The following is a 10,491-nucleotide window of genomic DNA, read 5'->3' on the forward strand; positions in this document are numbered from 1 at the left end:
GTAAGCAGTGGAGGCCCTATGGGGGGGGGGGGATTGTCAGGGAAGAGAATGGGCTCTGCCCACCCCCCTACCAATCATGGGCAGGGAGGCCCCTGGGAGCTGGTGCCATTGGGTACCGTTAATTAATAACAAATCAAACATGGCTCCCTCCAGCCGTGGGCTCACTCTTCCACCACTGCTGCTTTGCATAACGTTAAAAATGCAGCGCAATTCCATCATGCTCACAAGATAGGCCAAACCACTTTTCTTTTTGTTCTTTTCTTCATTTTGTTCAAAGTTTACACAGAAGCAAAAAAAAAAAAAGATAATCATCATTGCTTTTCTGTTGTGCTGTGATATCATCATTTACTATCACTATCAATAATTATCCTCATATCATTATCTTGAGAATCATTATCATCATCAGCATTATTACCATTATTTCTACTATCACTAAAAGCATTATCATTATTACAATTAATACCACTGTCAATATTAACTTCACTATTATTATCATCAAAACTATTACTATAATTAGTAGAATCAGCAGAGGCATGACAAAACAAGGTAACAAAATGTATAAAAAAAGACACTAACAGCCCAAAATAACTGATATGAATACTAAAAATGCACCAACTAATTTTGCTTGAGTAACAAGCATGTGGAGAGAAAGGGTCTGTGTGGCCATGGCAATCAGCTGAGCAAAGGATGTGGCTTCCTTTGCAATTGCAAGCAACTCACAAAAAGCTTGAGAACATTAAACAAAAACTTTCATGGTGTGGCTGATGATGATGAGGAGGAGGAGGAGGAGAAGCAGAGGAGGGGAAGGAGGGGAGGGAGAGGAGGAAGGGGAGGAGGGGAGAAGGAAGAGGAAGGACGAGGTAGAGGAAGAGGATGGAGAAGGTGGAGGAAGAGGAAGGAGAAGATGGAGGAAGAGGATGAGGAGGTGGAGGAAGAAGAGGGGGGATGATGAAGGGAGGGGAGGGAGGAAGGGGATGGGGATGGGGAAGGGGAAGGGGAAGGGGAAGGGGAAGGGGAAGGGGAAGGGGAAGGGGAAGGGGAAGGGGAAGGGGAAGGGGAAGGGGAAGGGGAAGGGGAAGGGGAAGGGGAAGGGCCAGGGGAAGGGGAAGGGCCAGGGGAGGAGTAGGAAGATAAAAGAGGAGGAGGAAAAGAAGGAGGAGAAGGAAGAGGATATACAGTAGATGTAGAGGAAGAAAAACAAGTGGAAGGGGAGGCAGGGAGGAAGGGGTAATGAGGATGAAGAACATTAGGAAGAGGAAGAAGAGGAATAATAATAGGAACACGAAGAGGAAACAGACTAGTATGGGAGGAAATAACTGGAGACAGAGGAAATGGAGGATGAAGGAAAAGGAAGAGGAATAGGAGGAAAAGAGAAGGCAGAAGAACAACCCAAAGAGACAGATCCACAGACACAAAATGGGAAAGCAGAAAGGTAATACAAATAGCCAAAATGAAAAGAGCGGAAAAAAGAAGCAGGAGAGATATTCAAAATGAAAAAGAGGGAAGGAAAGACAACCTGACTCACTGTCCCAACCAATAAGGGAAGGTTTCAGGCAAATCCTCTGCATGCATGTACCACAGCCGTAATCACGTCTTATCAACATTTATGACGGATAATGCAGCTCTTGCAAGTTACGGGAATAAACACCACCTAATTCTTCAGCTTGTGTATTCAAGGGATGTGGTAAATTGTATCTTCCTTGATTTTTATAGGATGAATGTTAATAGAAAAAAAGTATTTTTTTGTTCTGAACATCACTGTGATGGGGCATAATCTCTAATTAACATTCCTTATAGTGATATTAACTTCTTTGTTGCAATGCAAAATATTTATATTCTTCTTTTTATGGAGATGATTGTCTTAAAAGACATCTTTTAATCAAATTTTAACTAAAATTGTGACTTCCCAAAACAAAAAAACAATGGAATCTCGCAATATTAACAACCTCCTCAATAAATCTTACTTCACCACTTTTCACCTCAATTACCTACTACCAGAAATATCCTGTTGCTAACTGCTTCACTGCATTTGCTGCACCATTTTTGGCCAAGGGAAAAAATAATAATTTGCCCAACACATTACTCGTAACTAGTTAAATTTCAGGGTCAGACACTGGACCTAACCAGTGATTTACATCTGCTTTAAGCAAACTACCTTCTGTAATCTGCCCAAGACATATTTGACTTCTTGCTTTAAGTAAAATCAAGTGTTAAAACTGGATTTGTAATTGCTTTGAAATTTCTTGTTATTCCTTTGCATCACCTGTGTTGTCCAATACACCTCCCGAGACTTCATCATAACATTTTCCAACATTGTAAATTCACCAATATCAATGAATGATAAAGAACATTAATTAAATTCAAATTCCCATATAGACGGGAATTTATATGGTCATAAACTTGACACAAGAATATCCAAAAGCCCGTCTCTCCATCATACCACAACTGTTTCATCCCACATCACCCTAGAACAAAATGGGAAGGCTAAGGTTTGATTTCTATACCGGCAGGAAAGGAACACGGAAGCAAATGGAAGGAAAAAGAAAAGACTACAGCTGATATTACTGCCGTCGGTAATAAATGCGAATTCTTTCTCTCAGTAATTTCCAAATCCACTTGAAACTTGCTGTGACCTGTGGTGGAAGGTCTTCAACCCGATAGTATCAAGTGATCACCGCAGCCTCCACACCTTCAACGTCTCATCAGAGCCAGACAAACCTCTACCACGTTCATTCTGGCAGAACCTCCTTGACAATGAATCTCCATCTTGCATGAATATATGTTGTATATCTAAGAAGTGGAGGTTTGTCAGTCTTATCCCAAGTGCCATTAGGTGGGGAGGCTGCAGCATTCAACACATAGGCCAGTGGTGAACACACAAGTATTTTAGTAACATTTACCCTCTAGCCATTGCCAAAAAGTGTTCTTATCATTCAAAAGATTATGATTAATTATGATTTTTAAATGCAGGTGGGTTCCTTAGTGCAAACCTCTATCTCACTTCACTATATCACTTACACCAATATTTTCCATTCATAAAAAGCAAAGAAATGTCTCTAATTTCCTAGACGATTCCTGAGCTGATGTCACTGTTTACTTGTCTGTTATCCAACCGATTGACAAAAAAATGTCCCTTTGTCATCCACACAATCACAAAAGCCTCGGAAATCGACGAGAATCGACGGGAATTCGGGGGAAAAGGCGACAGAAAACCCCAAAACTTGACTGAAACATGTCGAGTGACGAGAGGGTCTGTCCGCTCGTCTTTTTTCCCGAAGTGACATTCACACAAGTGTTGAAAGACACACATGGATCTATATGTCAGGATAGATAAAACGTCGTCCCATCGAAAAATCGCATCCTACGGCAACAACCAGAGGGGAAAGCAGGATAATTTCCCGGGGTTCCCGTCACAGCATCCTTTTTATTGACAGAATCTTGGCCCAAACCCGAAAGGGGGATGGGCTCTTCGTAGGAAATCTCCCTTTCCACACCCGCCCGCCCCTTCCACGGCCCCAACTCACACACACACACGAAGACGGACTCGCTACTCACCCCATGTTCACGTTTTCAATGGTCATTTACGCCAGCAACTCTTGGGAAAATTTCTTATAATTTTACACTTTTGAGAACCAACGACTCCCAGCACTCATAAGGACGAAGACTCGACGTAATGATTATTGCACTCCGGGAGAGCTTGCTTTCCGCCGGAGAATCGGGTCGTGTACGGGCGGCAAAAAGAATATTCGATGCCTTATAAGCAGCTTCGCCCGATCGCCTTTTGTTTTAGGTTCGTCGCCGCGCCACCTATCGGCGGCTGAGAGTGATGCCGTCGTGTTCCTTATAGCCCGGGGAGCGCAAGGGAAACTCGCCTCTATTGCGCGAATTACTGTGCGGAGAGGCTGGATGAATGAATGACTCGACAGTGAGTGAATTTACTCATGGACGAAAAGACCAGAAGGCGAAAAGTAACTCGTCTTGGAGATGGAATAGCGGCTTGATATTTGGTGACCGTATTCTCTTACCAAGGGATCAGGGGAAATTTCAGAGCCTCATTTCCTGTAGAATAAAATCAATAGCAAATACAGTTGGATAAATTGGCCAAAATGTATTCCTAAGATATCAAAGATTAAACATAATAATTATATAAAATTTTGCGCTCACATATCCATGTACATACATACACCTGACTACACGTACATACTCACGGGAGCATACATGCGCACACACACACGCACGCACGCACACGCATGCGCCTAAGTGTGAACGTGTACACGCACGCGCACATTCTCACACATACATGCGCGCACAACAGTAGGTGGACATGCGCATCCCATTTGTACTTATGAACTTACAGTTGAAAAGGTGCACACACACATACATACACGCGAGCTCTCTCACGCACACACGCAAGCAAATACACAGTATAAGGCCGATTGCACAACAGGCATCCAACAGCATGTGCAAAATGCACATGCAAGGGTACGTGGATAAATACGTGTATCCCATCGAACTGCGCTACTAGAGATATTACTATATCATTAGTAGTAGTAATAGTAGTAGTAGTAGCAAGTGTAGGAGCAATAGTAGTAGTACTAGAATTCTAGTAGCAGTATTATGATGCTTTAGTGGTGATCTCTTTATAATTTATTGTCGTTCGTTTTAAACTAAATATCTTCAATTTATCACGGATGCCATCTTCATAAGTGGCATCAATTTAATCAGTTTGAATGCTGATTATGCGGCCAGGCATCATTTCCTGAATACGTATTCGTATTCCTAAACGTGTTAAACATTACCTGAAATCAGTAAATATCATGGCATTCATGATGATCAATTTGCAGGTATTATAGTTCAGCTTTATGTTCGTAATTATTATTAATGCTATAATCAGTGTTGGGATGCATTATGTAATTACAGGCGTTTAAAACATTATGATTCATTTTGTCAGCATTATCAACATTTTATCACTAATCTAAATCGCTAAATAACAATTATCAGTTCAAATGACTTTTATCTGGAGATAATTTTGTTATCGAACATCTGTCATGCGTATTGGCGTTACAGTTTCCAGTAATGATTTCCTGCTCGTTTATTATTATCATTTTTCTTTATTGCCATTTATTGAAATAGTCTCATTACCCTCAGCCTGAACATTACTGTTGTTGTTCTTGTCTTATCATCATTATCAATGTCATTGTTATGATCATTATGATTGTTATCATTGTAGTTATTGTTGTTACTGTGATGCTATTGTTTTATCATTGTTATAACCGTGATTGTCATCAAAATTATCTTTATTGTTGATACATACGGCATTTCGCTCGGAAACTCGTACATTCCTTACCATGACAAAAATATCCACACGTGATAAGATAAAATACCTACACAAGAATCCCACCACAGATTTAATGCGTTAAAAAAATCCTCCCACAAACCTTTCTAAATAAGGTGATTTTCCCCGCAGATTCGCGGGAATTTTCCAGTGTCAACACTGGAACCGACCATCATGATCATCCCGCGAGATCACCAATGCCATTTTGGGATTCGTAGTGCCGATGGTCGGAGGAGCATCGGCCGCAGAGGCACTTCAAGAAGGCGGTCGGTCACACAACACGAGAATCTCCTTTTGAGCGAAAAACAAAAGGAGTTTTGGAACCCGGCCAAAGTTACTAGATATTATGTAGGCCAAGGGTGAGGTTATTCAGGTAGGCCTATTTCAAGCAAGGTATTTTGAGCCTGGGGATAGGCCTGCCTTCTTATCTCGGAATTTGCTGTTTTGCAGTCTTGACTTTTTTTCTGGCTTCTACTTTTTCCTTTAATATTTTCAAGGAATTCAGATAAATAAAAAAAAACTATGTATTTTGATGACGCCTCCTTCGAATTATCAGTATATTATGTTTTGAAAGCTCCGCCCAAGATATTCTAATGACGAGAAAAAAGGACATGGTAAAGCATAAAAGTAAAAGTATTACAAGAAATCGGGCGGACTGCGAAGGCCGCTGGAAACAACCGGAGACTTGTTCCTTGTCCGCGTAAACGCGGCCAGCCATGTGCAAAAAGGCTCGTTTTTCGTCCGGCAGAATAACCAAAAATTGGGTGAGTTTCTTATACATATACACACACACAGACACACACACACACACACACACACACACACACACACATATATATATATATATATATATATATATATATATATATATATATATGCATGTATACATATATATATACATATATATATATTATATATATATGTATATATATATTATATATAATATATATATATTATTATATTATTATATATATGTATATATATATATATATATATATATATATATATATATATATATATATATGTATATGTGCGTCGTGTGTGTGTGTGTGTGTGTGTGTGTGTGTGTGTGTGTGTGTGTGTATGTGTCCATGCGTGCGTGCGTGTACACACACAACACGCGTAATCTTCTAATAAAGCTTATAAAGGGGAATATTTCCACCAGTAACGCAAAAAGGCCAACCTCCGGCGAACCGACAGTCTGCCGGAGTCCATTTGTAGGAAATGGAAGAAAGGTCTAAAGGAAATTATTAAGGTGTAATTGGCGTGTTTCAGCTACGCCTTCCGTGCCCACTGCCTCTCTCGTTCAGTCAGCCTCACTTATACTTAGCAATGGCATATATACTCTAAGGGCCGTTGTTATTATTATCATTGCTATAATATTTTTACAACTGATGATGTTATTATCATCGATATTGTTATCATGATGATTATTATTATTGTTATAATTATCAATATTAGTAGCCTCATCATCATCATCATTATTGTTGTCATTATCATCATTATTATTGCGATCACCTTTATTATCACATTACTTGGTACAATCATCACTACTGTTTCTTTCATCAATATTATTGGTTGAGTAGTTACCGTTATTACTGTTCTTACTGTTTTCAATCATACTTTTACTATTATTTTCGTTCTGTTGTTTTTGTTGTTACTTCCAATATCATCATCATTATCGCTTTTGTTGTTATCGTTATTATTATCATCATTATATCGTTAGTGGTGTTATCATCATTATAATTACTATTATTACTATTACAATACAAGTAATGATAGATATTGTTATTGACATTATCATAATCCTTATTCATTTGGTATGCAGTGGCAAAGCAGTATTTAAATCAGTGATTACAATTAAGTTCAAAAGGAGCAACAGGAGCATAACTTGTATTCCCGGTATTAAAATTGGAACTGTTAAGGATTGCAGTGATATGTAGATGATGATGACAATGATGGTAATGATAATAGTAATAATGATGATAATAGTGGTAATAATAACAATGAGAATAATGATGATAATGGCAGTATTGATAAAGATGATAGCTACTGCTACTATTGCTAATGACGATGATATTAAAAAAAAAAAACAATGATAATAATACTGACAATGATGATAATGGCAATATTGATAAAGATGATAGTTACTTCTAGTATTGCTAATGACGATAATATAAAAAAACGATAATAATCATTCTGATCATCCCTATTCGATGTCCGCGCAACCCCGCCCCCTGTCAGCTCTGCCACTGAACAGGCAGAGGTATTTAGTTGAGTGATTGAGTGGGTCCGAGGAAACAAGAATCCCACAGATTCTCTGCATTCGCTCTCGGGTGTGTCAGCATCGCTTACCGTTGTCAGAGTGGTATGGTTGGTATATTTGGCCTAAAAAACAGTTTATTTTCCGTCGCCGTGTTGCGTGCGATCGTCGAAAATAAGGGAGGCCTGTCTTGCCTCAAATTGACCGAAGTCTATATCCTTTTCGTTTGGCAAAGGCCTAAACAGCTCTCCTTCATTTTTTTAGAATTTCAGATGAAGCTTATATTAATAATAGTAATAATAACAAAGTAGGAGGTGGAATCAGAGCAAGAAATAGTGAGAATAACATGACTTTCATTACTGCTATTATCATAACCGTTTTTAAATTCAATATCGTTTGCCTATTTTAGGTATTGTCATTATTATAATTTTTATCATTATTATTAACGCCTTTAAAACTACTTTTTTATGTTCATCTTTATTATCAACGGATTATCATCAATAGTACTTTTGTTATTTTTACCCTTACCCTTATTATCATCATTATTGCAATCATAATCCTTATCATTATTAATATTTTATTTATCGTCACTATTACTATCATTATCATGATTATCATTCGCATTGTTTACATCAAGTTATCATTATCATCATTTTCATCATCATTATTTTCATCAAAATCATTATGATTTTAAAAATCGTAATTTAAATTTCTATTATTGCACTTGTTATCATTGTCATTGTTTTTATGATTACAAATATGATTATGTTAAACATAGATTATTGCAGTTATTATCATGATTATAATTTCATATACTGTGTATCAGTATTAGGATTATCATTGTCATTATCGTGATTTAATTATTGTCATCATCATTGCTACTGTCGTTATCATTATTATTATAATTATCTTTATCATCATTAGTATTTCTTGTTGTTATTATATCACTATTATCATTATCATTATCAGTACACTATTATTATGATTATCACCATCATCACTGTTACTATCATCATAACTGCTGTTGTTAATGTTGTATTTTCTATCATTATTATGAGGATGATCATTATAATCATTATTATTATGAGTCTCTTTGTCATCAGCATCACCTTTATAACTCTGGTGATGATGAGGATTACCATTACTATTATTCTTTTGTCATTACCTTCGTCAGTGTTTTATCCTACATATCTTTTATCATGGTTGTTATCATCGCTGTTATCATCATTAGTATTAACAGAATGATAGTTATCATAATTGACCATTGTTGTTACACTTGTCACTTGTTTTAGCATTATTATTATCATTCTTTTCATTATAACTATCATTGTTGATACATATATCATTATCATTAATCTTATTATAATGATTCTAATAATTTTCACTGCTATTGCAATGGTATTGATAGAAATAGTCGCACTCGTAGTAATGACAGTGATGGTAATGCTAATGATGATGATAACAATGATAATAATATGACTGGTAACATTGATACTGTTATCATCATCATTATTACTGTTCCTATTATTACTCTCTCACACGAGCATTGCTTTCTTGCCATTTTTAATATCATCACTCTCATTAATATAACGACTATCATCACACATCATCATTAGTTGCATCAATTATTAATCATGATGATAACTATGACAACGAGGGAAATGATAACCCAGATTAAGGTACCATTGTGAATCATATTGCAGATGGTGATGCAATATACCAACACCACGTGTGGTAAGAATGTGGTGAAAATTATAATGATAAGAAGGGTGATGAAGGTTATGGTGATAAAGTGTTAATGATGCAAATAATGAAGTTTATGATTAGAGCAAAATTAGAATGATAATAGTGATGATACTTATCGCAGTGATGAAATAACGATACAATGATGGTCACAATATCGTTAAAATTGATGATTGTCATAATCATCACTATCAAAATTATTGTCAATATGATACATGCTATTCCTAACATGATCAAGATTATGAACATCAATGTAATGTAATTATAATGGCTATGATTATTATCATCAGCGTTATTATAATCCTTATTGACGCTATCAATAATGATAATCATAACAACAAAATCATATCAATATTCATACTCATAATAATGATAACAGCTATATAATATTATCAATGTTAATGATAATAATAATGACAAAGATAGTGGCATTTGAAAATATGTCCATGCGGAGGACAGTGATAACAAGGATGATGATAATGAGAATAGTAATAATGATGATCACAATAGTCATGATGATAAAGGCAACATTGATGATGATAAATAACGATAACAGTAAAGACGAAAACTCTGCTGATGATAAATAACGATAACAGTAAAGACGAAAACTCTGATGATGATAAATAACGATAACAGTAAAGACGAAAACTCTGATGATGATAAATAACGATAACAGTAAAGACGAAAACTCTGATGATGATAAATAACAGTAATGTAACTGACAATGGCATCCCGACCGGCGGCGGCGAAGGCGGGGCCAGGTGTCGGCGCCCTCGGGGTTGCTCGGGACGTCCGCGCCGCCCGGGGGGGGGGGGGGGGGAGACGTTGACGAAATGAATGACGGCCGTTCTTGCCCTGCCCGCGCTCTCGCCCTCCCTCCCACTTACCCCTTTCTTTTCTTCTCCCCCCCTCTTTGCTCCACCCCTTCGCCCCTTCTTTCTCTCTTTCTCTCTCTCTCTCACTCGTCTCTCTTTTATTTTCCTCCTTTCTCCCTTTTCTCCTTTCCTTCCATCCTTCCCTTTCCCTCATTCCTTCTACTCCTCCCTTTCCATCCTTCCGCCTATTTATCTCTCCCTCTCTACCTCCAGCTAGTTTTCCTTCTTTTCTTCTCCTCTCTCCGTCCTTCCTTCCCCCTTTTATGTTTCCTTAT

General features: G+C 37.5%; 1 protein-coding gene across 10 annotated transcripts in view; it reads right to left on the reverse strand.

The window, feature by feature from the left end:
- LOC122253403 (uncharacterized) overlaps positions 1-3,740 on the reverse strand; it is a 156,924-nt gene extending 153,184 nt beyond the window's left edge. For 3 of the 10 annotated variants that reach the window (XM_086535165.1, XM_086535163.1, XM_086535162.1), the window contains exon 1: positions 3,556-3,739. In XM_086535165.1, the coding sequence (XP_086391291.1) occupies positions 3,556-3,581 (26 nt within the window). In that variant the 5' untranslated portion in view covers positions 3,582-3,739. Of the gene's footprint in view, positions 1-3,555 lie in introns of all 10 variants that reach the window. The other 7 variants (XM_086535170.1, XM_086535168.1, XM_086535164.1 and 4 more) reach the window with 3 other exon arrangements.
- Between the last annotated feature and the right edge of the window lie 6,751 nt (positions 3,741-10,491).

The sequence above is a fragment of the Penaeus japonicus genome, unplaced genomic scaffold, assembly GCF_977035675.1.
Source record: "Penaeus japonicus unplaced genomic scaffold, GWHDUDI00000001_assembly GWHDUDI00000042, whole genome shotgun sequence".
Lineage (NCBI taxonomy): Eukaryota > Metazoa > Arthropoda > Malacostraca > Decapoda > Penaeidae > Penaeus > Penaeus japonicus.